Source organism: Pipra filicauda, unplaced genomic scaffold (genome assembly GCF_003945595.2).
Source record: "Pipra filicauda isolate LSUMZ 115617 unplaced genomic scaffold, ASM394559v2 scaffold110_size2237424_pilon, whole genome shotgun sequence".
Classification (NCBI taxonomy): Eukaryota; Metazoa; Chordata; class Aves; order Passeriformes; family Pipridae; genus Pipra; species Pipra filicauda.
The window spans coordinates 1,987,575-2,015,463 of record NW_024103552.1 but is presented as its reverse complement, the minus strand read 5'-3'; the positions used below and the strand labels follow the sequence as shown (position 1 = coordinate 2,015,463).

The following is a 27,889-nucleotide window of genomic DNA, read 5'->3' as shown; positions in this document are numbered from 1 at the left end:
TTTTTGTTCTTTTAGATAGAAAGAACAAGTGCACACTAGACGCAAATGTTACTGTGCTGATTGTACCCAAAATCTTACATTTCATGTTTCCTGTGATGATTTGCCTTGGAAGCACAAACTTTCCTTAAAATAGATATTATTTCTTCAGGTCAGGAAGAACCTTGGCATTTCAGTCCTCCAACTGATGTCAGAGTTGACTACATGGTATATTGAAAATAATGTGTTTCTGAACAGACAGCAGCTGGCTTTTTAAATAGGATGTCCTTCACAGTCTAAGCAGTCTAATTTTAAAGCCACGGGACTGCATACTCTCCACACTGCAACAGAATTTCTGAGTTTCAGGTCTGCGAAGAAAGGGAGAGCTGCAGGTGAAACCTGCAATATGGTAGTGATGGCTTATTTTCTAGGTGACACTTCAGAATTCTTAAAGGAAGTATCTGGGGACAGCAGACCAGACATGTTGTGGCTACTACAGAATATTGATGCCTCAGAACAGAACTTGAACTATTTCAGCATTTTCATACAGAAAGATTAGGTCCTTTAATTTATGCTTATATACACGTGGTCACAGGAAGAATTTCTCTGCTTCTTAAACAAATTTGTTGTAGTGTGCTCACATTGACACCTAGAATCAGGTATATCATGCCAGCTAAAATAGCAACCACAGCACAATATCTTCTTTCCTTACATGTTTAGGAAAATATCTCCAACTTTGATATCGTCATGGAGTCTGATGAGGGCACCTTCAAGCCATCTGGACTGGGTTTTACTGGCAGTGCTAAAGCTCGGGAAATCGTGAAAGAGATCATGACTCTGCTGCTGCCCATCAATGCTACAGATGTTTACGACAATGCAGATGGAACAGACATCGATTACTGGATGAGAGACGGGGTGCCCGGTGAGTGTGGTTTACAGGTGACACTGCTCCCCCCAAGCAGTGCCATGTCAGATGGGTGGTCTGGTGTTTTAAAAATAGTAAGAAATGCTTTCTCCAGGGAGTACAATCTTCTGTAAGTAAAATGCATAAATGTTAAAAGGTGACCAACAGAAGTAGGACATAGTGTGCATTTGAACTGCAGTTTAATAATGGTTTAAATTATACGTAGAATAAAATGCCTAAAATCTTCTTTTCGGCTTTAAGGATTTATAATAATTAATCCCAGACTGGTGGTTTATAAATAGTAAACCAAGGCAGAGGGGAATTCTCCAATGCAGAAGAAATATTTTTTTAATTATTATTATTATTTTCACTCTGAAATATGGGGCTTTTTCTCTCTGTTTTATATGCTGGAGAAACAAAGTTTTTGAGACATGACATTTAAAAGGTTATGGGTTATTAAGGTCTGATAAAGGGATAAAATTCATAAAAGTTTGAAGTGGTTTAGGGGTTTATTTGGAGGACCCAAAGAGGTTTATTTATCTGACCCGAGTGAGGAGCAGCCTTTTGGCAAAGAACCTTGTAAGCTGTGAGAGAGATCCACCACTGGCAGCACCCCCGTGCATGAGACCCCACACTAGCACAGAGGCTTTCAAAACACAAGAATTCCAACTGGAGGCCAGCCTGGGTGAAACCTTAGTGAATTTACATTTGAATAATGGTAGAAAGGTTTCATAACCATGATATTAAAAAAATTATGGTCAGTTTTAAAATTTTAAGGTTCTTTTTCTCCTGTGTTTTATGACTGAAGTAAGCTGGCACATTTCTCATGGTAGTTTTACAACTTGCTACTATATGATTAGAATGTCTTAATGTTTTATTAACTGCCTTGTTTTCTACCTTGTGGAAGAAACAGTGAATCATAGAATATATTATTTTTATTTACAACCAGAACCCTTTTCTTCTCACTCAGGGTGTACAGTGATACCATAAAGTTGACTGCCTTGAAAAACATATGGATTCCTAATTTTCAAACCAAAATATCTGTGCTGGGCAAGAAGTATGGATGAATGGATATTGTTAAACAGCTAGGGATTCATCTTCAGCTGGTGCACTGCTTTCTAGGCGAGGTGGAAGCTGCTAAGTGCAATGTCATTCAGCTGTGACAATGGTGTGCTGAGTTGTTTTTAGAGACCTTAAGCACTGCTGAGAGGCTGTAGCCATGCATTATCCTCCACACCCTAGAAAAGCCTTTGCTGGTCCAGAATTTCAGACCTAAGGGTCCTAAGGGAGCTGACTCAGAAAGATGCCCTCCTTGATTTGCTGCTTGTCAACAGAGACAATTTTGTGAGTGACGTGGAGATTGGTGGCTGTCTTGGCCACAGCAACCATGAAGTGATTGTGTTTGAAATCTCTGTTGACAGGAGAAGTTGGCACTTCAACCCTGGACATGAGGAGAGCAGAATTCAGGTTGCTCAGGGAATTAGTAAGTAAGGTCCCCTGGAAAAATGCTTTTGAAGGTGCTGGGGTCTATCAGTGCAGGTCACTTTTAAAACATCACCTGCTAAGGGCACAGGGGCAGATAATGCCCAAATGTCGTAAGTCAAGCAGGCAAGGCAGAAGGCCAGCAAGGCAGAAGGCCAGCTTGGCTGAGCAGGGATCTTCTCTTGGAAATAAGGCAAAAAAGGAAGGTGTATGTCCAGTGGAAGCAAGGTCAAGTGACATGGGAAGAATTCAGAGATGCTACTTGCCACTGTATGGAGAAAATACATGCAGCTAAAACTCAGCTGGAGTTGAAGATGCCAGAAATATGGGAGACAATAAAAAGAGCTTTTTCAAATATATTAATGGCAACAAGAAGTATAGAAATATCATCAGCCCATTACAGAATGAAGATGGTCACCTCACAAACAGGGACAGAGACAAGGCAGAGGTGTTTAACACTTTCTTTGCCTCTATCTTCAAAACGGATGATGGACCAAGGAGGTCTCAGTGCCCTCAGCTGGAGGACCATGACTGTGAGAATGATGAACTCCCAGTTGACCTTGAAACTGTGTGGGACCTGCTGCTCCAGCTGGATCTGGGGCCTGATGGGATTCATCCCAGAATCCTCAAAGAGCTGGCTGATGTCATCACAAAACCTCTCTCAATGATTTTTGAGCAGTTTTGGGAATCCAGAGAGCTACCAACTGACTGGAATCTGGCGAACGTTGTCCCAATTTTCAAGAAGGGCAAGAAGGAGGACCCTGGAAACTACAGACCCATCAGTCTCACTTCAGTGCCTGATAAAGTTATGGAGAAGATTATTCAGGGAAGTATTGAAAAACACCTGAAAGACAATGCTGTTCTTGGTCACAGCCAGCATGGCTTCATGAGAGGAAAGTCCTGCTTATCAAACCTCATTTCCTTTTATGACAAGTTAACCCACCTGGTAGATCAAGGGAAGCCAGTTGATGTAATCTTTTGGATTTCAGTAAAGCTTTCGATACTGTCTCTCACAGGATCCTTCTGGACAAAATGCCCAGCACAGGTAGATAAACACATCATGTAGTGGGTGAGCAGTCATCTCACAGGTCAAGCACAGAGGGTAATAGTGAATGGGGGAACATCAGGCTGATGACCTGTTGCTAGGAGGGTTCCACAGGGCTCCATCTTGGGCCCTGTGTTCTTCAACATCTTCATAAATTACTTGGACACAAGACTGAAAGGGATACTAAGCAAGTTTGCAGATGACACAAAACTGGGAGGAGCTGTTAACTCCCTCAAGAGACCCTGCAGTTAGAGGACTGGGCAATCACCAACCATATGAAGTTCAAGAAGGGAAAGTGCCAGATTCTGCACCTGGGATGGGGCAACCCTGGATGCACAGACAGACTGGGGAATGAGATGCTGGAAGACAGCACTGTAAAGGGTCAATGGCAAGCTGAATATGAGTCAGCAGTGCCCTGGCAACCAGGAGGGCCAACCATGTCCTGGGGGGCATCAGGCAAAGCATTGCCAGCTCGTCAAGGGAGGGGATTGTCCCACTCTGCTCTGCACTGGTGCAGCCTCACCTTGCATATTGTGTGCAGTTTTGGGCACTGCAATATAAGAAAGATATTAAGCCATTAGAGTGTCCAAAGGAGAGCAACAAAGATGGTGAAGGGCCTTGAGAGGAAGCCGTATGAGGAGCAACTGAGGTCACTTGGTCTGTTCAGCCTGAAGAAGAGGAGACTGAGGAGAGACCTCATTGCAGTTACAACTTCCTTGGGAGGGGAAGAAGAGGGGCAAGGACTGATCTCTTCTCTGTGGTGACCAGTGACAGAACCCAAGGGAATGGCCTGAAGTTGTGTCAGGGGAGGTTTAGGTTGGATATTAGAAAAAGGTTTTCCACCCAGAAGGTATTTGGGCACTGGAACAGGCTCCCCAGGGAAGTGGTCACAGCATCAAGCCTGAGAGAGTTCAAGAAGCGTTTGGATGATACTCTCAGGCACATGGTGTGACTCTTGAGGATGGTCCTGTGCAGGGCTAAGGGTTGGACTCGATGATTCTTGCAACTCAGCATATTTCTGTGATTCTGTGATACTCTGATAAGAACTCACCACTCAGCCTATGTTTAGAAAATGCAAGGGTATCAGAATTATTTTCTAGGTAAGGTGTTGGGAGCATTACAGATGGTCCTCAGGTACTTTCATTTTTCTTCCCATCTGAGTGTAACTGATAATAGAAGAGAGAAAAATTTAACATTCAAATGCCTTGTTTTCAATTGATAATGTGAGTGGTGCTTGTGATGGCAGTGTATATTGGGCCCTTGTATGCCATATCTCATCAGCTATGGTGCACCTGGAGCATAAACAGCTACAGCTTGCCATGGTCCTCTTGATTAGTCATTGGGCTACATGTGTAAAGCACACTCATCAGGAGCAGTGCAGGAATGGAAGCTGTCTCCCACAGACATCTGTACTCCTCAGAAAGCATAAACTATGAAAAATAAACTACAAGCTCAGCCTTGGGAAAATTTGAATACACCAGAACCAAGACCTCAGTTTTTAAATAAATCTGATTTGCTTTCCTATTAAAAATTTGTCACATTAATTGATAGTGGGGTTTTTTTGCTGAAGCTTTGGTTCATTTAACTTCCTGTTAAGCAAATAGCAATGTTCTTGCAGCATAAAGGAACACTGATTCTTTTTTTCCCCATCAAGCCCCAGTGAGAAGAAATTAGCTTCAGTAAAAGAATTTTGGATGATTTAGGTTGTGTTTTGTACTGTACCGGGGAGACGTCTAAGACATCATGTAATCTTCACGCCTTGTCTGCAGTATTCTCCCTGCTTGAATAAGCCCTTATTGTATATAATAACATTGAAACAAATTGAACAGCTTTTATAATTTTATCCAATTTAAACAAGCAGTCAACTGTTGACACTTCATCAATTTTATTTAAATATTTTCTTGAAAATACACTTGGTGGCTTTGCTTCTGCAACAGTGAGAGAAAATATGGTGTACTTCTTGAAAAGTAAGAATGGTTTCTGACATAATTTCTCTAGAATTTTTCACGTTTTCATTGCTAAATAAATTCTTGAATCGTCTTTTTATGTTATTAATATTCTGCTCCTCCTGCTCCTTTTGGTCTGAAAGATCCACAGAGGGCAACATTATGTGTGGTTTTCAGAGATTTCATAGCTGCTCCTGAGACAGCTGAAGAGATTGTGTCTCCTTAATCTCTGCTATTTCCTGTGTGTTTGCTTTTAATGGGTATGCAATGAAATGTTATTTGTAATGTTACTTAAACATATGTGCAACTAAACAGGGGTGATTATTCTGAGATTTTAGGATGAGAGAGGCCAGGAGAGCTCAGAGTGCTTAGCAAACCATAGACTGAAGCTTAATTAATACCTCTAAAGCACAAGCAAGGTGATCTGAACCAAACACAGCACTCTGGTGCTTTATGACTGAAGAATATCAGAAATATTTCCATCAGTGGCCTTTACGTTGGATTGTTTTGAGAACAGTTCAGCCCAGCAATGAGGAGTGTCTGTAGCTGTGTTTTTGTACTGATAGCCAGTTTTCAGCTACTGAAAATATTTGTATAACATTTGTTTTGCCTTTCCATGAAGCATAAATTAAATTAAATTAGGGGTTTGTGGTATTTCATGCTGTGGTTTTACAGTTTGAGGTGACCATTGGTTCTAAGACTGCTCCTTTAATAATTATGCAATTATTTTTCTCATCTTTCTTTTTAAGCGTTCAATTATGTATTTGTTTTTAGTTAGGGATATATCCAAACTGTAACACATAAATAAAGCTGTTCTTTTGTAACACTAAGTCCTAATCAAATTTGGCTAGAATTTGCAAATACTGGTGGGAAGATGGGTTTGTTGGGTTTATTTATTTGGTTTCTTAGCATACCTTTTCACAACAGGCTTCTTCAGTGTTTGAAAGGGTTAAAAACCCACTAAGCAAGCCCTGCTAAACCAGTGCTTGGGTATTTTTGTAGAAAAAGCAAGGTATCTGATGATCACAGATACTTGATGATTATCGAGATGCTTCGAATGTGATTTAGACCAGTTCCTAAGGTAGCAGCCGTGGGTCTGGGTCAGCCTTCCCTGAAAACCTTAAGAATCTGAGAAGGCGAAATGAAGTGATTCCAGTGAACAGTAGTTCAGCTTTAAATGGGTTTGGGAAGATGAAAATGGGATGCTTTCTTATTTTTGCAAAAGAATGGCTGTTGTGACACAATGGCTGTGGTAGTTATGATGGGAACACTTGTTTGTTAGGAACTGAGCTGTATTTGAGATCGAGCTGACCCAGGACATCAAGCAACTCCCCAAAGGTGTGTTTCAATTCCTCTTTTAAAAATCAACCAGTGACCTAAAGGTGAAACTCCTTTTTACCATGTCAGTCTGAACCTTGATGGTTGTTCATGTCTCTCTGTCTCCACAGTGAAAGTGTCTTGCTTTTTTTGTTACATTGCATAAAAGGAAGAATTATTCTTCCAGAAACTAATACACAAGTAGTTAATCTAACTTTAATGTTTCTTCAGAAATGAAAAATTCATTGCTAACCTAATCTATTAGTCATTTAGATGTGGCAAACAAATACTGTAATATGTAATTTCTCTCATTTTGATAGTGCTTCTTTATAACCTTCATCTAAAATATGCTGTATTTTGGCCTGAGACACTAGACTTTGACAGGGATTATTTCCTTTCTTATTATGTAAGAGGTTAAATCCTTCAGTTCTACCCCTTTTCTGGAGCATACTTCCCTCTCTTACCCTCACCCCCATCATCCCTTGCAGCATCAGACTCAAGTGTAAGGCTGCCAGCACGCTTGAGCCACGCCTACTCCTCTGTTTGGTGTCAGCCAGGGACGTGTCTGAGAAAGCAGTGTAATGGGAAAACTCCCTGACTTGAGGTTGCCAGTTGGACATGAAGAATTGAGTAAACTCTCTTTCCCAAATTGTGAGTAACCTCTGTTCACTCTTGGCCATGTCACTGTTAGGAAGTGATACTCCACAGTAATGCTTGAAATACTGCCTCTCAGTACTGTCCACAGTCTTGGGCAGGCTCCTTGGATCCAGTTTCTAAGCTTCTTTTTACTTCCAAAAGAATAAAAACTGTAAAGAAAAAGAAGAAAAATCAGCCTCACATAGTCTAGGGCTTCATAAGCCAATGCTGAAAGGCCATTAATTTGAATGTGCAGGGGTCAGGGATGTTGCACTTGACAAAGACTTTCCTACAAGATGAGGGAAAGAGAAAAAAGTTTCCCTAAAAGTAAACATTAAAATTAATTTCTTCACTTCAATACATAGCATTTGCGTCACTTGTGATTTGAGATGTTTAGCATAGGGAATCACACATAGAGTTCCAGTTATTTGACAAATGCAAGGCAAATGTCTCCTGCTCACTGATGAAGCAAAAAGTTAGACAAAACTCCTGAACACTACTCAGAGAACTAAGCTTTATGGATAGTATTATAAGTACTTAGGTAATTTTAGGTACTCCACAGGTGCTACGTTTCTGTACTTGCTGAGTTCCCACTGCACTGGACATGTGTTGAAACACAGTGCCAACACCAACCACTATTGGACTGATTTCTTTGTTTGTGGAAATGAGGGGTAAGGGTCTTATGGTGTACGCTCATGTCTTGCCTGAGTCTTGATCTCAGTAAGTCTGAGATATACCAACATTGTTGTCTGATAATTAGCAATATTGTATTGCTTTTCCCAGGGCATTCCTTTCCTTTTAAATATCTTCTTTTATCTTTCATAAAGGAAATATGGTGGATAAGTGTATTCCACTGTAAAAGCAAAATGTTCTGCAACTTGGGCGGTATTAAATTAAACCAGTATGCTAAGAGAACAACTGTAATTGCTTGGCACTTAAAGAACCTGCTGTAAGTGCTCAGGCTATTAGACTCATTTAAAATCCTGATTACAGACAGAACTGTGTGTATTAATCTGTAAAATAATTCATTCATTCTCTAATTTATCATTGTTCCATTAAAATGGGCTTTTGAAATTAGTAATTACTCTAGAGTAATTAAATAAATTTAATATGCTGCAACTTTTTATGAAGGTGGATACTTTAAAAGGCTCATAGTTTAACATAGTATCTCAGTTATATTAGCCTTTCATATGACCTTCTCTGCTTTTAATAAAGTTAATAAAGTCTTTGAGACTGATCATTTAATGAAAAGAATAGTCTGTAACTTATGGTATATTTTCATATAAGTTGTGCTATTTGACTACCAGACAAATTTGACCACACTTTAACATTTCTTTCCACCTTTGTTCTGCTTTGGCTACTCTTGTATTGGCACACTGGAGTATTGGGCTACTTCTAATAATTAACAAGAAGCATCAGTTTTACAAGGTTTTTCTGTTTCATGTAGACTAGACACAGACCATGCAAATAGTCATCTGGGATGGTGGTGTTGGAGAGAGGGATGGAGTTGAGCAATTAGGCACAGTGCCTGAGTGCAAATTTTCCTGGCACTTTTAAGAGGGCTTTTGTAATATATTTCTCATTAGCAATTCAATCTATTTAAGTCTAAACAAAATCAAAGTGGACAAAAGCAAACACCTTCTTCCGGTAGGGTTAATGAGCTATAGAAGCACTTTGCAGGCTTGGTGAATTCTCTGTTATTTTGAGTGTATAAAACAAGACTAGGGTGTCCTTCAAAAAGTAAAGGATAATTCAAGCAGGAGGAGTGGGCTTGATGCAGTAAAGACAAGGTGAGGTTCCTTGCCATATGTTATTCCGAAGGTGTGATGGTAATGGGTTTTTCTGGCCTTAAAATATCTGTTAATCTGCCAGTAAATATTACAAGCATTTTCTATAATGAAATGCTCCTTCTCCCTTTTAAGGCTCACCCATTTCAAACAGACTAGTTTTTTGAATATCAAAAGCTTTTGTCTTTGATTTGTACAACATTTAGATAATCCTAATTAGATACAAAAATAAAGCTATCATTAACTTGCCGATCCCAGAGGAAATTTGAACTGTGAAACAAAAAATATTTTGTAAAACTCTGTCATACGTTGCTGAACTTCTAAACAAACACATTGCTGAATTTTTTATTTTATTTACAGGTATTATCTTTTCTTAAGTATTTGTGGTGCAGTTTAGTTGGCAAAGTTTTCTTGGTAGTCACAAGTGAAAAATTACAGCACAAGGGTTAAGTAGCTGATATTACATAGCTCTTAAAATCTGTCTTTCAATAAACTTAGACAGGACAGCTTTAAAATAATCTTATATGATTATTACAATAAATTGGTTTGAAACACTGACTTTCTCATTGCCTTTTAGAATCCTAAAAGAAGTAAAAGTCTTCCACTGCATTCAACCCAGTACTAATGCTAAATAAGCTCATTAATCTAGTAATGAAAACTTAAATTAAGGTGTTTCAAATAACATCATAAATTCTAATGATTCTTGCACTTGTTAGCTAGTGAACTTCTTTCTCTTAAAGTTATTTTACTCTTAAAGTTATTGTACTCTTCTTTCTGTCACTATCTGTAAGATTGAATTTCTCGCTTCCTTTTAGATGCTTAGTCTTCAAAAAGTTACATGAGGTGGACTGGTGTAAATGACTCTTGTTATTAAATAGGTTCTTCCTGTAAGCATATGCAATTCCTAAACATCTGAAAAATTATCAATAAATTTGCTTCTGCCACTCATCTTTTTAGTGGTAGAATATGCTCTGTCTCAGAAAAGAAACACTGAAAATATCTGACAGTCTCTTAGATTTGGGGTGTGGTTGTTTTTATTCTGACTGCGCCTCAGAGAGACATGGTAATTCTCTATTGTTTGCTGCCTAGGAAAGCTAAATTTTGTTTCTGTGGGTGGGAATATTCTTTTTCATATGAAAGTATTTGCTGTTTGTTGATTCTGAACAAAAAGTGTCCTACATTAACACACATAGCTCTGTGTTAACATGTTAAATATGCTTTTTGGAAGTACAATTAGTTAAGCCTTATTCCTAGAACTGTCCCTGACTTCACTAAAGCTTATGCAAATAATGAAGTAAACAGAAAGAAAAAAAATAATAAAAAAAGAGTTAATTAGAGTTCTGTAAGGAATTTGGAGATGGAAAGTGCTTGCCACTGGAAAAAGTGAGAAAGTTAAACATGATTCTCTCCAGTTGTTTTTTTTTTTACCTTTTTGAAATTTGACTGTATGAAAAATAAAACACATTTATAGTGTGGAAATGTTGGGAGATTTCTCACCAAATGTGTAATGATCCAGAATGGCTGTTAGGAACAACAACAAAAATATCTGTGGATTCATGAATTTCATTCCTGGGAAACAAACTGTAATGGCATCAGTATTAAAAACGTAAATCATTCAATAGCATTCCAGGATGACCATGTGGAAACTGCTCTTGATGGGAGGGACAGAAGTTAAATGTATTAAGATCTGGCTTGCACCTCTCCAAGTAGTTTCCTGTATGAAGTCATATGATGAATGCCTCTAATAGGTTTCTCCAGGGCTTAGTGTATCCTCAACTATTTAGAATTTTCATTGATGATTTGGAATCAAGTTTAAAATTACAGCAAAACACAGCTGACGTAATTGCTATATTGAAATGATAAAGAATGATGAGAACAATTGATCATCCAGCCAGGGTGATTATGTGAGTCTCCTCTGGCCAGTTTGTTCATACCTTTCTTGTACTGGAGTCACAAAAGATGTAATATATAAAAAGCATGTTGCCTTGGATGTGTTGGCTGCCTTATTGCCAAAGAGGCCCATACCTCATTGCCAGAAGGTCTCAGTGGTGCCTCTTGCGCAGCAGGGCCTGCAGCTCCTGTTCTGCAGAGCTGCTGCCCTACTCATGCACCTCTCACACCTACTACTGCTGTGGGTTGTCCTGTTCCAGTACCGGACTTTGGTTTTGTCTTTGCTGAATTTTCTGAGGTCCACGTCAGGCCACTTCTGGATTTTGAGCTCTCTGAACAGCAGCTCTGCCTTCCAGCATGCACAGCTGCTCCTTCCACAAATTTTATGAAGAAACAACCCATCCCTGTCATCTGGATCATTACTGGGTGTGCAAAGAGTACTGTCCTGGCACGGACCCCTGAGGGTCACACACATAACCAGGCACCAGTTAGACCTCAAACTGTTGCTGGCTACCCTTTGAGCCTGGCAGTCCAGACAGTCCTTCTAGTCCATAATTTTCCTTGGGACTGAGATTGTTTTTTCTAGTTTATAGTTCATAGAATCATCATAGCATCAGAGAATGGTTTGGGTTGGAAGGGACCTTAAAGATCATCTAGTTCCACCCCCTCTGCCAAGGACAGGGACACTTTTCACCAGGCCAGGTTGTTCAGAGCCCAATCCAACCTGACCTTAAACACTACCAGGGATGGGGCATACACAACTTCTCTGGGCAACATGTTCCAGTGCCTCACCACCCTTGCAGTAAAGAATTTTTTCCTAATATCTAATCTAAACCTACTCACTTTCAATTTGAACCCATTCCCCCTTGTCCTGTCACTACAGGCTCTTGTAAGAAGTCCCACTTCATCTTTCTTATAGGCTCCCTTCAGATACTGGAAGGCCTCAATTAGGTCACCCCAAGAGCTTCTCTTTTCCAGATTGAACAATCCCAATTCTTTCAGCCTTTCCTCATAGGAGAGCTGCTCTGTCTCTCTAATCAACATGGTGGCCCTCCTCTGGACTCACTCCTGGATCCTGCTGCTTTATACTGTACAACATTTGCCTTTTTTCTGTCATTTGAGACTTCCCCTAACTGCCACAGCTTTTCCAAGATGACAGAAAGCAACCTCTCAGTGGCACTGGCCAGCTCCCCCATGCAACCCATCCGATACCATTAATTTGTATTTGCCCCATTTACCTAAACAATCCCTAACTTCATTTTCCTATACCTTGAGTAGTACCTGCTCCCCTGTCTTCCCAATTCTGCCATGCAGGGATCTGAAAGCTACTTTTAAGTTTAAACCACAGCAATTCCTTTCGTAGTATTCTTTCATTGCTTATTATTATTGCTAATGTAGCAAATAATACAGCAATTCAACAGCATTTTCTTCCCAAAAGTTCTAGAAATTTTACGTGGAAAGGAGGCTGTAGAAACCTCTCCACTGACTGTGCAGGGCACACTGGAGGTTTGAACCAAGTATGATTTTGATCCAGAATCAGGAAGTTTTTTAGTGACAGAGGCCCAGATACTAGTCAGAAAACTCGTCCCTTCCTGAAGCAGCAAACATATCACACTTTCATTTGCAGGTGACATTTTAGGTGTAAATGTTTGAGGCTTCTGAAGAATGCTTTTGATAGTAGTCCAAACTGAACAAATACTACACTCAGAAATAATTTATAGACACATTGTCCTCAAAGGAGCAAGTTCAAAATTATTTCAGTGGCGGCCTCTCCAGGACATTGTTAACATTTATAAACTGCAGAATGGGAACCCTTCTAACTGTTTGTCTTCAAAACTCATTCTGCAGATTGGATCTACAGTGGTACTGAATTTCTGAAGAGCAGAATTTATTGAATACCACTTTTTTTCCCCCCAGATATCTCTTTCCAGTGACATTATATGTGTTTTCATGCAACAATTTCAGTCAATTCAGCCATGGAGTAGACCACAGAAAAACACTTAATTATGAAAGAAACTGAATATACATTTGTATTTTATACTGACAAATTCTCAAGAAAGTACCATGGGCTGCATAGGAATGCAAGAGAGAAGGTACAGGGTTTCTTCTGGCTCTGACATGATCTACTGTCATCAGTGAACAATTTATGCTTCCTCAGTTTCCCCCAATGATAGATGTTACCTGAGGGTTGCTTATGAGCTACTTTTTGCCTAAAAGGTGCAATCAAGAGGAAGGAGTCATCATTATCTTTCTAATTAAGCTGGTCCATCTTCTGCAGGAATCATCAGACCTTGCAGTTATTTAGCTCAAGCGCAGCTTCACCTGAGCAAATGTTGTGGATGTGTGTAAAGAAAAGAGCAGCATAAGTGGAAGCATAAGCTTCCTATAAATGTATTTTAGGGACACATAAGTCTGTCTGCAAGGACAAAGCATGAACCTCAACAAGAGAAGCAGTTTAATGGAATTCTCCATCCAAAGAGCCAGTAAACCTAATTATGATTTACTGTCCATCAGGGCCAGTCTGTCCAAAGCTCTCAAATGTTTTCAGTGCCCATGACAGAGCTCTGTCTCAATCACAATGTAGGGCTTTAGAAATCCACCAAAGAAAATAGGCACTTCTCCTGTTGCTTAGATGGCTAAACTGGATTTTAAAACAGTTCAGTTCTATTAACTTTATTAAATGCGAGCAACGACCTTCTGGGACAGGAAAATTTTTGTAGTTGTTGCTGCTGTTTTTAAAGAAAGCTGAAGTAAAGAAATAGCTGAAAGCAGGTATTTTCAGATTCTAGTATCCAGATTCCTGAGACATTGAGCAGCTTGATTTCTCAAAGAGTAGATACTCCATCCCTGCAAGCAAAGATATGAGGATTTAGAGCATTGGCATTTTATAGCTATCACAAATTCCTTTCGGGGATGTGTAACGTACAAACACCTCACCTCCTGAGAGCTACTGAAAGCAACTTACACAAGTGAATTATATGAGACAGAAAACTTAAGTTCTCTGAGGACAAAGGTTATTGTGAAAAATCCTAAAGCAAAGTGATTTTACTTTGATCAGTGTTCAGTTGTCCATCTCTGATCAGACAGTTGTGAAGAAACAAAACCCAAACTTATCCCCAGTCAAGTCACAGAAGTGATTTTCAAGAATTCTTATGCCTTGCATCCCTTAAATGGGTAACTTCTAGAAAAAGGACTTTTGCCACTATTTTCCACACACATATGCATTGCAGTTCATGTGAAATTTAGGAGTGGGGCATTTTTCCAATGAAAAGTTCTTGTTCATAAAATGCAATAGGATTACTCCAGAAGTTTGATGTCTGCTTGCTTTTTGCAAGGTTCACTTGGAATAGTGTTCCTGAATTTCCCTTTACCTCGCAGACCAAACTTGACTGGAGCCATGGGTCAAGCCAACCACTAGAAAAAGATCTGTAGTCTGTTAAGCAGCTATTTTAAAAATGCTTACAAATAGATGAGATTTCAAAGAACCACTAAGATAGCAAAAAGATTTCTAGAGAGCCTCTAAATATCTTTCATTCCAACATGGTCTTGCCAATACCTCTGTCATTTGTTTCACATTTGTTTAAGCTGATCTTGAAGACTTACCATAATGGAAACATTAATAGACCAGCCAGTCTGTCCCAGTGCTATTCTTAGTGCTTAAGGAAGTTTTTCTACTATCTGAGTCTTTTCTCCTGCAATTTAAGTGTATTAAATCTTTCTTCTTTTCCTTGGGAAAAGAGACATGGTTACTTTTTCCTCTTGCAGCAGGTTTTTATGTGAAGTTCCATTTTTTTTTTTTTTCATTCTTGGTATAGTAGTTCACACTTGCCCCTATTGATTATCATCCTGAGTTGTCTTTTCAAGTAACTCTTTAGTGAAGATTGCTTAAATTCTGATCATGCTCTCAGTTTACATACTATATGTCCCTGGTTAGTGTCATCTCATAGTGACACTAATGAGAATACCAAATAGTCTCAGACTCCTGTGGTGCCCCACTCTATAGATCCTTCCATGTTTTACTCTCTGAGTACAGTGTTCATGCAGTTTGGAGCAACCTTGCAATATACATAATTTCCTTTTCCTCTTCGGTTGTCCTTAATGATAAACATAACTTTGAACTTTTATCCGTGTTTTATAGAATCAGAAAGTTAGTTCAAAGGGAGCCATTTTATACACTGAGGTGCTGGACCAGGCTGTATTCTGGTAACATCTGGAGATCACAGAGATTTTGTGCCTGACTTTAAAGGTATTGATCCTACGTATATGTTTTGGGGTTTCTTCATAGATAGAATGCCTTGCAGAAGTAGTTTCTGCAGGTAGATTAGCTCTTTTGTTAAGGAAAAAAATATTGAAATATGTTGATTCGTATAAACAGGATCTATTTTGATGAAATTAGGATAGAAAATAACGGAATGGTGAATATTTCACTAAGAATAAACATCTAGGTAGAATTTAGAGTGATGCTAGAAACTAATTTTTTAGGATTTTTATTTCATGTATGTATTAAGTCAAGAAAATGTGTGTGATTGGAGTTTTTGGGTTTGCTGGTTTATTTCACTTTATGAGAAAAATTTAAGGTGCCTTTTATTTTCATTTGAGTTGGTAAAAGAGAAAAGCAGAATTGTGTCATTTGCTACAAAATGGAAAGGCCAGCTTTTCCTAGCTCTGCCTTTCATTGTCTGCCTATCTTATGGATTCCAGGAAGCTGCAGTTTTTGCATCATGTATCACTACAACAAGACAATTATTACTTTAATCAAAGGAAACAAGCCTTTATACTGTACAAGCTACTCTCTGGACTTTGATGCAGACATGAACCAGGCTAGTTCCAGTTTTTATCAGACTGTCCCCTTCATGCCTTAAGGTGGAAGCCACCAACAAAACTATTATAATCTCTGGAAAGAAAAATGAAAAGTACATGAGATATATCTATATACATATATAAACAGCACTATTATATTATAGAGAATAACAATTCACCTTTTATAATGTAACCAGAGGATCAGAGCATCAGCACTAACCAGCTTTAAGACACACTTCTCTGGGCAACATGTAATTGAATGGAGAAAATTAGCACCACAAGATCAAACCTAAATTTAATAAGGATGGAATACTGCATGGGAGAAAGGTCCAGCAAAGGCTATCCAACACAGTGGATAGCCAAGTTCCAACAAGTTCCTGCTCAGAAAGTCCTTAATCTGTTGATGACTGGACAGGTGTACTGAAGGAAGAGGCCTTGTTTCTCCCATTCTTTCTCACAACATTGGCTGCTACCAGAGAGGGGGAACAGGCTGGCTGAATCTTTGGGTTTTTCCCCAGTTCAGCTGGTTTTCTGTTCTAAGTAGTGCCAGCCTGCATCATCTAAATAATACTAAATGATCCAGGTAACCAGGCTCACAGTACATTACAGTCAGTGACCTTTTAGATGCAGAAATGTTCTGAGTTATTTAAAGTGTTAGATGTAAATTATGATGCAGTCTTTCCTTTGAGCCTTTGTATAATATAAATCCAATGCCCTCGTCCCAGGTGCCTGTGGCTTCCCACTGCAGTACTTGGCTCAAGCTGAAAGGCGGTGTAAGGCAGATGGGAAGGGAAATGGGAGAGGGGAGGTAAAGTGGCTGGGGTAGAACTGTGTGGGGCCATAGGCTTTCAGCTTTCTAGAATAACTACTCTCAAACAAAAGCATCTTTTAGTTGGTTTTCAGATTTAAGCCAGAGATAAGCAGGAAGTATTAATGATACCAATTACTCTTATTGACTCCCTGCATATTTTTTCTGTTCTATGCTTTAAAAATGCTAACTGAATCTTTAGACAGAAGAGATTGCAGCAGCAGCTCTTCATTTCCAAATTAGAGACTCTGAGATAAGCTGAATGGATCTGAAATATATTTTAAAAAATAAAGGTTGTTAACTAACTGTCTTTTCATTCCTATTTCAGAGCAGAAGGAAGGGCTGGTGCATGTGCTATGGGTGTCACTTGAAAGAAGTCTTTAGATAAATCCTGCTGAAGGCTGGGCAGTTGTGGTTTTTGTTGCACTCAGGTGTTAACTGGTGCATCTCGCAACCTGAATCGGGCCCTTGTATTCATAGCAGCCACTGGAGAAAGAGGCAGCAGTCTGGTAGGCTACTGTATGCACAGTCTGTGCTGGTTTCAAGAAAATCATAGTGCATTCTCTTTTTGTTGTCTCTGCTCAAAGGTTGCAGAAATAGATAGCCACTGATATAGCCAAAATGCCTCATTTTGGCAAAGCCTAGATAAATTCTTGAGGGGTTTTATTTCCCCATACAGAAGGACTATGGAGGTTCCTAAGCTATTTGCCCAGAACTGCTACTGCCAGCCTTGAAATTGTTATTAGTGCTCCAGCCACCATTACTCTTGAGCTTGTAACCAAGAACATGAAGGAGATTGGGCCTGACAGGGCAGCTCTCACTCTCTTGCTGTGCTACAGTGTGAGAACACCAGGCTGAGCATGTCAGGGCTTCGACACTCCACTGCAGCAGGTTGTTTTCTTGGCCTGAACAATTTTAGCCCTTCTGCTAAAAGCCCTTCTGACTTTTAGCTAAGAAGCAGATTTCATTGTGCAGCTAAAACTAATTGACAAATTTTAGACATCTTAATCTTGAGAACAGCCCAAATCATATACATCTTTAATTTTAAATCCTCAAGATATGCTAACTGGGAAGCATTGAGGAAACTTAGTTAGTCTACCTGCCTCTTTCTATTGATCCAGGTTACTATGTACTTTTCTTGTCCACCAACACCTAGATTTTAGGGCAGATGTTCATATGCAGTCATCATCAAAAGCATGTGCATTGGATGCTATTGAAGCCTCTAAGTCTCTGCATTGATGTCTTTTATTTCAGGATGCTTGGGGGAAAGAAGAAATCTTCACACAGTTAAAAATGTCATTTGCTTTCTCTTTTCCATGTAGCTCTTCTCTTTCACTCAGACAAGTAACTGCCAGGAAATCTGTTAATGGTAAAATGATTTTGAGACATGGTGCTCTGTTTTTGAGAACATTATCTTGGATTAAAAACTTTTTCACTCAGTATACTGAACCCAGTCACAATTTCACTATCCCTTAGCCCGAGTAATGACTTAAAGTTTTTAATTACAGAGCAAGAGGACTGTGTGTGGTCCCTGGGGCCTGAGCTAAGAGAGTGCTAAGAAACACTCCTGTAATACTTTAACAGGCATGAGAGCTCCTGCCTGCTGAGACAGCTCTCGTGCCTCTGTGGAAATGTGCAGGATCACTGCTTTACCCATGTCTTGGGTCAGTCCTCCCCAGCCAACCCTCCCTTGGCTTCACCTCCCTGAGCTTTGCAAGTCATGGCTTGGACCTCAGCCCCAGCCCTCATTACACATCTTACCTGTGCAAAAGCTTTTGCCTCCCCATTTTAGGTGCAGAGCATCCTTTCTACAGGGAAAAAAAAAATTGAGCAGAATTGAATCTATGTTCTCATCATGGATAGCATTATTCCATGCCTTTTGCTGCTTTTTTTCAGATCGTTCTCTTTTTCTTCTTGATTTGCAGTGCATTTCAAATTCATTGAGATAGGGAAAAGTGTGATTGCTCTTCCACTGTTTCAAGGAGTGAATATTTGGCCGCTCCATTTGCTAAAATAGAGAGTGGTAAAGACACTCTGGGTGCCTCATCTAATTCCAGATAAGCCTTGGGCTCTCGATACACAGCACAAGAATCTAATTATTGAAGTAATTATTATTGCCTTCTCTGCTACACTGCATTCTTTCAAAACCTTTGGAGTCACAGTGCTGGACACTGCTGGCAGTGGTGGGACATAATGGCAGTCTGTCAGCTTTGAAATAATTTGACTGTACTTACCTGGAATGAGTTACTTATTTAAAATCTCACTTGTCTATTTTTTGACCCTGAAAAGAATATGTGACAGGGGAAGTATTCCTTTCTTCACTCAGTGCATTCTAATTTCTATGGCTGCATTTCTGAAAAGGTGGTGCCTTTTCTTCACCACCTCTGAAAAATCTGATAATAGCTAATGCTAAGGTTGGACTACTCAGGACTAATGAGACCTACTAGTTTTTCTTCTTTTGTGTCAGTCCTTGTAGGAGTGGGAAATGGAAACTATTCAACCAATAATCATGCACAACTATTTTGCAATGATGGACCTTAAAGAGAGAAAAATCATTCTCTCTTTTTTTGCTATCATGTGCCTGTCAATTTTAAAGTGAGGATGTAAAAGTGAAGTGAGGATGTAAAAGTAAAATAAGTATTGGCCAGAGTATAAAAATTTTTCATTCAGATGTTATTTTTAGGACTTTAAATTCCAGTTTGACTGAGTACTCGTGCAGTCCTTTGAATTTATAGCATGCCATTCTATTTAGCAAGTGCACATTTGGCTCCTGAAAGGTTTTAAATTATGTGTGGGTTGTTATACCTCTGTGTTTATATTTATGAATCTAATGTATAAAAAAAGTCTTCAGTTTATGCATTTGAAAGGAACTAATAGTCTAATGGGATTCCAGTTATGAATACTTGCATTTGGGGAGCATGTCTTTCCCCTGTGAAAGGCAAGCCTAGCAATGCAGAGATTAAGATTTTTTTTTTTAAGGTATGTATTCTAGCTTCTCTCTATAAAAATAGTTTTAATCATTTGGTAATCATCTTACTCTAGGCTAGTAGCAATTATCATCACTGGCTCTTTTTCTCCCTTTGCATTTGTCTATAGGTGATGTTTGAATATAGCACCATAAACAGCTTTGCAGGAGCATACTTGTGCTTGATTTCTTTGACTAAATCCAAATTGAAATTACTTTAATGTATACAGCTGTAAACACTGCTTTAAGTTTTAGAATGGGCACAATGTATAAGAAGGATGGTAGGGAGTATTTAAACTAATAGAGGCTTATTTACTTTGTATTGTGTAGAGTCTGGTCACTGTTATCAAATATTTGCATTAGTTGCATCGTGTGAAACGTGCCTTTTGTAGCTGCCTATCACTTTTCTGTAAAAGTATATAATTTAAAATGGGACCTTGCACATTTTTATTCACAAGTGATGAAAACATATATTGATCCTTGATTTGTGCAAAATTGATTGTGATGGAGATAATCAGAATTTTCTGGAGGAGGATTTTCAAAGCTGCAGTCAACAGCTTGGCACTCATGGCAGCTGGACCCACTGATGCCTTGTTCTGCTTCTGTTAAGTTTCCCCCAGACAGTCTTTGCTTTCCACATTTTAAATGGGGCCTTCAACCATATAGATTTAATTTGAAAAAAAAAAAAACAACAAAAAAACCCCTCAAATTTATAAGAAAACAGCATGATCTGTGTGTAGTAAAACAATGCAGTAAGCCTGTGTTTAAGGCAAATGCTATTCACATTTACTGGTGGGACTGAGGACCTTTCACTGAAAGCAAACAGGTTAAACTTTCAACTTAAAATTAATTGTCAGCTTCTCTTAGTGTTCTTTCTGAGCTTATATGACTTTTGTTTCACTCCTAATATATTTGCATTTTGACAAGTCACTCACTGTGTTTGCACTGTGGCAAAGTAGCTATCACAGCAACTCAAATTTACAGGTTGGAAGAACTATGCTAGTTAGGGACACTGCTTTATTTGCTTTGCCTTCTTCTAGGATTAGTTCTGCTCTGTGGATTAGCCAGTGCTCACATAAAAGTAGTGATACACCGCAGAGTCAGAGCAGGTATGAGAAATTTCTCTTACTTCCCTCCTTTAAAGGACAGAAATACTTTAATTTCCCCTTTTCTTTTCCTAATGAAACCCAAGCTAATTTCATGAAACATTAAAACAGAGAAAGATTCTGAGGTTATGAACAACTGTGTTGCAGCAGGTGTCTTCACTGTACCTTAATTATTTTTCTTTTTTTTTGTTAAAGTGTGTTGTTTCTTTGCAGTTTTGCTGACAAAAAATATGCAATTTGTTTTTTAAAACATTGAATAGTTTTCATTCCTGCTGCTTTGTGTTCATCACCCATTGGACAACATGATCTGTAGACTAGACCAGGGAGGCTTTGTGGTTCTCTGAACCCTACCCCTAACCCTAATGGTGGCTGAGGCTTAGGTACCCAGCACCATGAGTGGCCCAACTGAGAAAGGTGTGGAGGGAGCAATGTTGGTGCTGTGCTCCCTTTCACATGCCTTTTGCAGCCCCAGAAAGCGCCTCTGGATCTGTAAGCTTCGTGGCTCTCTGAAGCCTAACCGTGGAGACTGAAAACTCACACATCTGTATAGTCCTGAACCTTGCAATAAGACCTCTGAACTTTGTTTCAAGAACCTCTCAATGTTTCTGTTACTGATGAACGTGCTAAATATACACTGGTTTATAGATCAAATGACAGAGATATTTCATCACCAGTATCTGAAGCATCTAACGTGTTATGGAATAACTTATTGGTTTAAAACTCAAGTACACATTACTCGAAGTAACCACAGATATTTTGAAGAATATTTTATTGTTGTAGGCCTAGTATATTCCTCCAGGTTTGTCTAATGGTCCTACATCTAAAATTCACCATGATCTTGAAGAATTTGGTAGTCTCAATGGAGTGTGAAAGTAGAGATAGTAAAAACGATTGCTCATTCTCTGGGTGTGCTTGTATAAATGCAGTTTTAGTTTCTGTGATACGAAATATAACAGATGTAGTAGTGTGCTTAGGATGTGTTTTGCTTAAATTAGGTGACTGGTTTGGGGGGGGAGGGTTGTTGGCTTTTCTGGTTTTGTTTTTTCTTTTCATAACTATTTAAGCCCCAGAACATTAACTGGCTTTTTTCACCATCTGGGCAGATGGGAGCTCTGCTTAGTTGGGTCCTATGAATATTGGCATTTCTGATAGTCAACTGCTTGCTGGGAAGGGTCCTACAGGAACTTGGTGATTAAACATCCAACTCTAATCATATCGAGGAGGGAAGGTTAGAGCAAATGGAAACCACCTGCACATTTTCTTCCTATCTCCAGAATACTCTGGAAAAGCAGACCTAAAGGCTTGCTTTAAATTGGCTTGTGAGTTCGACTCTAGGTAATTGCTCCATTGATTGTAAAATACAAGGAAGCCTCTTGAATGGATTGAAAATGTAAATGAATGCAGACAATTACTGCAAACAGAAATGCTACTCAAAATCCTGACACGTGGGTCATTTTCATGGTTCCCGTTCCTCATACCTGACTTTCAAACAGTCCAAGGCTGCCTGTTTCCACTGCATTTCTGGGGAGATTTGGAAGCTGTTGGAGTGGGTTGGAGCAAGGGTCTGGCCCTGGGCATTAGTAGAGGACATCAAAGCACTTCAATACTTTGGGTTTCTAAGCAAGCTTATATCAGCTACGTGGTGCAGTTATAGTGATGCCTTAAGGTCCTTTTGGTTTTTTGATTTTTCTAATTTTATAAGTTTTATAAGTAGTTATGTAGAAAGTGTAGATTTTAGAAGCAGCAGCACTTATTCCTTTCCCCTTACCCTTAGCACAGTAACTACACACATTCCCCAACCCTCTCACCCCAATTTCCCATATCAATTCTCCTGAATTCCACTAGAATATTTAGACTTCTCTTCAAGGTAGGCCTCTTCTGTTTAAGAACACTTGTACTCTAACCTGAACCGCAAGATGCAGTCAAGAGCTGGGTAACCATGTGCCCTTTGTGCTCCAAGGAAGACCAAGTGATGAAGTAGGTGGTCTCAGAAAGACCTCAGCCCCAATTCCCCAGGGGCGGATCAGGGTGGACCAGGGCAAAAGCCAGAGGGTGGAAAAACCTGGGATTGGTTGGACAATATTATAAAATTGTAACATCTGAGACAGAATGGGTATGTGTCTTGTAACCCCTATGCCTGAGAGGCACGATTAAATCCTTTCCTTACCTTACCTCCAAAACTAAGTTGCCTCTGAGTTTCCTTCTCCCTGAGTTTTCTTTTAGGCATCAATAGAGAGAGTATAGAGAAATACAGAAATACCTTTGGTCAGGAAAGATGGTTCACATGGGTCCCAGTATTCACTTGACCCTTGTGTGTGACACTTAAAGCTTAATGGCATTAAAATAAATCACTTGCTTTACTGAGCTGAGACATAAACAAACACATGAAAAGATTCTGAATTAGAGAAAGTGCTGATTTTGCAAAGACTTTCGTCCCACTTACAGTGTTTAAAAGAGAATGCAAAATGTAAAGGATTTCTAATATCAACTTTTTAAATAGTCTCTGCATAACCATGTAACCATGTACCTAGTTTTAAAGAAAGCACAAATCAAATAAACTATATTAAAATATACACAATACATCTGAACATAAACAGACATCTAATACAGGTATTATAACCCTTCTAAATTTTTATACCCTATGTAGGGAATCCCCTAAATACGGTCTGTGATTCACTTAACCAAGGTCATCACAGACCTAAGATAGAAAATATGAAAATAATTCAAGAGTCCATGTTACTTTGGAAAAAAGAAGTCACGCCTCACCAGTCCAGCAAGGCTTTTTTAGAGGAGTTTTAACCATTTTTGTAGCTGGATCTGGTCAATAAAGTACAGCTGAGTCTTCAAAAGCTTCTGGATCAAAGACCTTTAGAGGAAGAAGGTACTGTGAGATGAGAGTCAATCTGCTGGAGGGTAGCAGGGCTCTGCAGAGGGACCTGGACAAGCTGGAGAGATGGGCTGAATCCAATGGTATGAAGTTCAGCAAGACCAAGTGCCAGGTCCTGCACTTTGGCCACAACAACCCCCTGCAGCACTACAGGTTGGGCACAGAGTGGCTGGACAGCAGCCAGGCAGAAAGGGACCTGAGAGTACTGATTGGTAGCCCACTGAACGTGAGCCAGCAGTGTGCCCAGGTGGCCAAGAAGACCAATGGCTTCCTGGCCTGGATAAGGAATAGTGTGGCCAGCAGGACCAGGGCAGTGATTGTCCCTCTGTACTTGGCACTGGTGAGGCCACACCTCGAGTACTGTGTCCAGTTCTGGGCCACTCAGTTTAGGAAGGATGTTGAGATGCTGAAGCAACAAGGCTGGTGACAGGTCTGGAGCACAAGTGCTATGAGGAACAGCTGAGGGAGCTGGGATTGTTTAGCCTGGAGAGGAGGAAGCTCAGGGGAGACCTCATCACTCTCTACAACTACCTGAGGTTGTAGCCAGGTGAGGGTTGGTGTCTTCTTGCAGGCAACTAGTGACAGAACAGTCTTAAGCTGTGCCAGAGAAGGTTTAGGTTGAACATTAGCAAGAAGTTCTTCACGGAAGGGGTGATCAGGCCTTTGAACGGGCTATCCAGGGAGGTGGTGGAGTCACCGTCCCTGGAGGTGTTTAAGAAAAGACTGGATGTGGCACTTAGTGCCATGGTCTGGTTGATAAGGTGGTGTGAGGTCATAGATTGGACTCGATGATCTCAGAGGTCTTTTTCAGCCTGGTTGATTCTGTGAGAAGTATTTTCCTTCTTCAGAGTAATACCCGATTAAAAGAAGGTAGAAATAAGTTGCCGGCCTTGATAATAGAGAAAGGCTTTAGGCTGCCCAGCCACCTTTTTTTCTTTTTGGCACTTTGGATGTTCAGAAAACTGGATGTTAGCTGCAAAGGCAGTGAACATCAAGAATAGCAAGTTGACAACATTTTCTGATGACTACTTCAAATATTTCATGTCAATACTGAAGCTGACCCTGAAAATGTGACAGTAATCTCATAGCAGAAAATGCCTAAACAATGCAACAGCCAGTGACATTTTTGTGTCAATAAAAGCAGAGTGATGCAGTATAGGAGCTATGCATACACAGCAACAGGATCCATGTTATATTCAAAGAGAATGTTCTGAGAATCTCTGTGGATAATTGTCTGAAATTGTCAAGTCAATACCCAGAGATGGTAAAAAGCACAGTTTCATACAGCTGGGGAAGGAAGAAAGGGAGAAAAAAACAGAAAGCATCCATAGGTATGCCACACTCACATCTTGAGTCCATTCACATGCTGGTGTTTGCAGGCAGTATTGAGCTTTTCATCTCAGGTACGGTGAAATGCAATTAAAAAAGGGAGAGGAGACACCAGAAGCCTCTATCCTCAGAGATATTGACTAGTTTCTGCATGAGGAGGGCTATTCAGCTTGGGAAAAAGCTACCGAGTCAGGTGTGATAAAGGTGTATTAAGCCATTAATGGTATGAAGGTGAATGAACAAAGAGAGGGTGCTACTACTACAGCTCCTAAAGTAAGAACTGTAGTGTGCCCACACAAAATGCTCAGGCGTACCATGCATCGCCACAGGGAGCTGTGGGCAGAGGTGTAAATAGATTCAAAAATGGGATTTGTAGGCCTGTGAAGAATCTCTCCATCCCAGGTAGTAAGCCTGCAAGTGGGTCATGTTTGGGCAGCACCAGCTAGGGAGACTTGCCCTTTTCTCTTTTTTAAAAGAAAGAGCCTTGCTGTTTGAAGACAGAGGTTGGATGAGTGGAAGAAGAACTTCCAGTGCCTTTTACTGTTGAAGCTTTATTTGGGGGCTTTGTGTGTTTTTTTCCAGTCAAGGGCTGTTTAGGATATTATTTTAGAGTTTAGTCAACTGTGCTCTATGGAGTAGAACTGCTTCCTTCCCTGAGACCTCATTTCACAGGATTTCATGCGAGTTCAAATTGGATCCCCAGCTGTCCCTGGTCCTCTGCTGCAATAAGTGAAAGGTTAATGCATTGCAAAAGTAACTGTGATAATTCTGAGCTGTAATTTAGCCTGTTTAGTGTATCCAGAGGATAAATTCTCAAATGCATTAAGCAAAACAAGAAATAATGCACTCTTCATATTGTCTCCCTTACACTGCAGTCCCATTTAATTAGCTACTGAAACAACTCACTGAAAGCTTTCCCTCTGTCTTGGTGTTTGAATCATGAATTTTAAAGACTTTTGAAAGAGTGACTCAGGAGGTGAAACAGCAGGGCTTCTGATGTTATTTATAAGCTCTGTACTGGAAACTACTTCAGTGTCTGTAGCTATGAAACTCAAGCAACGTAGCCTGTAATTTCATCATTTGAGACTAAGTGACAGGAGAACTAATGCTGTCAGCGCCCCACTAAACAGCATTAGTATTCTCCATTGCCTCTACTTATTCAAAAAATGGATAATGAAATAATTGGCATTAAAGCCAGCTGTCAGCTACAGGTTATCCCACAAAAGAAGAGGTTAATATGAGCACCAAAATACATGCAATAGATGCCTGCAGTAATTGGGTTTTCATTACAGTAACAGTTCTGCAGACTGCAGTTCAGTGAGGGCAGCACAAAACATCTATGCAACACCTAGCACAAGCAGCCAAACACTCCACGGGGCTTGCAGCAACAGGAATGCTGTGGCATGGATAGAGCCTTCCAGCCAGCCCATCCTAAACACAAATACTACTGGACTAGGTTTAGTCCCTGACCACTTGGGATTTATGACTTTGCTGGGTTTTAGAAAAATACGAAATGAAAATGAAAAATACGAAATGAAAATAAAAAATAGAATAAGAAATTGTGTTCCTGATCCTATCATTCGTCTGTTTTTCCTTTGGTAGGTCTTTGACATATATCCCTTGAAGGAAAAGTCATGTGTCTTCCCATGTCTGCCCTGAAGTTTTGACCTTCATCAGACCTTGTCAAAATGTGTGGGACAGCAATGCTCCAGTTATGAGAAGGGACAGGCTATTGATTCTGTTACTGTATTGATATATATGTACCCCCATACTGTTGTTTCATAGGGAGTGTAGGAACACAAAGCTGAGTTAGCACTCTGCTGTGTGGAGGAGAATGCTCTTAACTTCACTATTTATGCTTCCCTGGTATACATAGCAGTTTTTAACTGTATGGAAGATTGTGGTATGTCCCTTTGCATCTTTTTTTGCTATTTCTAAGTACTTGATGTAAAGGAAAAGGACATATGTATTTCATCAGGTCTTGCTTTATTTTTAAAAGCATTGTAGTTTTTTAGTACATTCCTGAATAGTTTCATTAACATTAAAAAGGTCTGAGATTGGAATAAACTTGATAATGAAATAAAAAGAGTTTTTCTTGTTTCTTAAAGAAAAAACAGGAAACAAAAGCAATCTTTAATAGATAGGAAAAAAAGGAATCTGTCTTTTATAGCCAGGAAAATCTCTGCAGAAATAAAAATAAGGTTTCAGATCAGGCATTTGTGTTGACATCTTACTACAAGCAGTACCTTTGATAGTGCACAGGTTTGTCTTGACAGAGAGATGAAACTCGAACACAGACATGCTTGGAAGATGCAAGAGAGGCACATGTGTTATCTCACAACACCTTTCTTTTATTTTTGTAAACTTTTGGAGACATTGAGCAAAATATCCCTTGTTAAGGCATTTCCAGCTTTGCTGTTAGTAGGTAGTACAGCTTGCTCAATGGGGTACTGGCCTCAGCTCAGATGTCTGGCATCTATTCCTTTTTCAGCTGCTGTGAGAAAATGAATGTGTCATTTCATCTCTGCATGCCTCTTTCATCCTTCAGTCCCTCTTGTCTGTTTAGAGTGTATGTGCTTCTGAGCTGGAGTCGTTTCTATTTGGAGAGGTAGATATACTGTGCAAAATAGTGTCAGGTCCTCTAGGGACTACTGTAAAAGGAAACCTGGAAAAGTTATATGCTTTTTTATACATCATTAGCATATTCACTGTATATGGCAACATACATGTAGAGGTCAGTATCCCAAAGATCTAACTAATACTGAATGCCCAAGAGAGGTTATACAAACAGTGGGGATTTTCCCATTGTATCTGAAAGATTCATGGAATAGTTGAAATTCAACTTTACTTGAAGCAAAGACAATTGGGAAGCTATTGATAGGGCTCTATGGGAAACATGTACTGACTTCAAGACTCACATTTGGCTTCCTTTGGCAATTCAATGCTATTTGGGATATAAAAAGAAGAGAAATGAAATGTAGAGAGAAGTGTAATGCAAAACATTTTAAGCT

The 27,889-nt window shown here is 39.6% G+C and overlaps 1 protein-coding gene and 1 long non-coding RNA gene across 5 annotated transcripts in view; one reads left to right on the top strand and one right to left on the bottom strand.

Moving 5' to 3' along the window:
* CPQ (carboxypeptidase Q) overlaps positions 1-27,889 on the top strand; it is a 150,078-nt gene that overhangs the window by 117,036 nt on the left and 5,153 nt on the right. For 3 of the 4 annotated variants that reach the window (XM_039382460.1, XM_027717599.2, XM_039382456.1), the window contains one exon: positions 697-898. In XM_039382460.1, coding sequence (XP_039238394.1) covers positions 697-898 — 202 coding nt within the window. Of the gene's footprint in view, positions 1-696; positions 899-6,635; positions 6,695-27,889 lie in introns of those variants that run through there. The other variant, XM_027717600.2, reaches the window with a different exon arrangement.
* Positions 17,821-23,524, bottom strand: LOC120323479. The gene is made up of 4 exons (XR_005563958.1): positions 23,429-23,524; positions 22,835-22,878; positions 18,353-18,399; positions 17,821-17,951 (listed from the first exon to the last, which is right to left on the bottom strand). It is a non-coding gene; the product is annotated as an uncharacterized LOC120323479 (long non-coding RNA).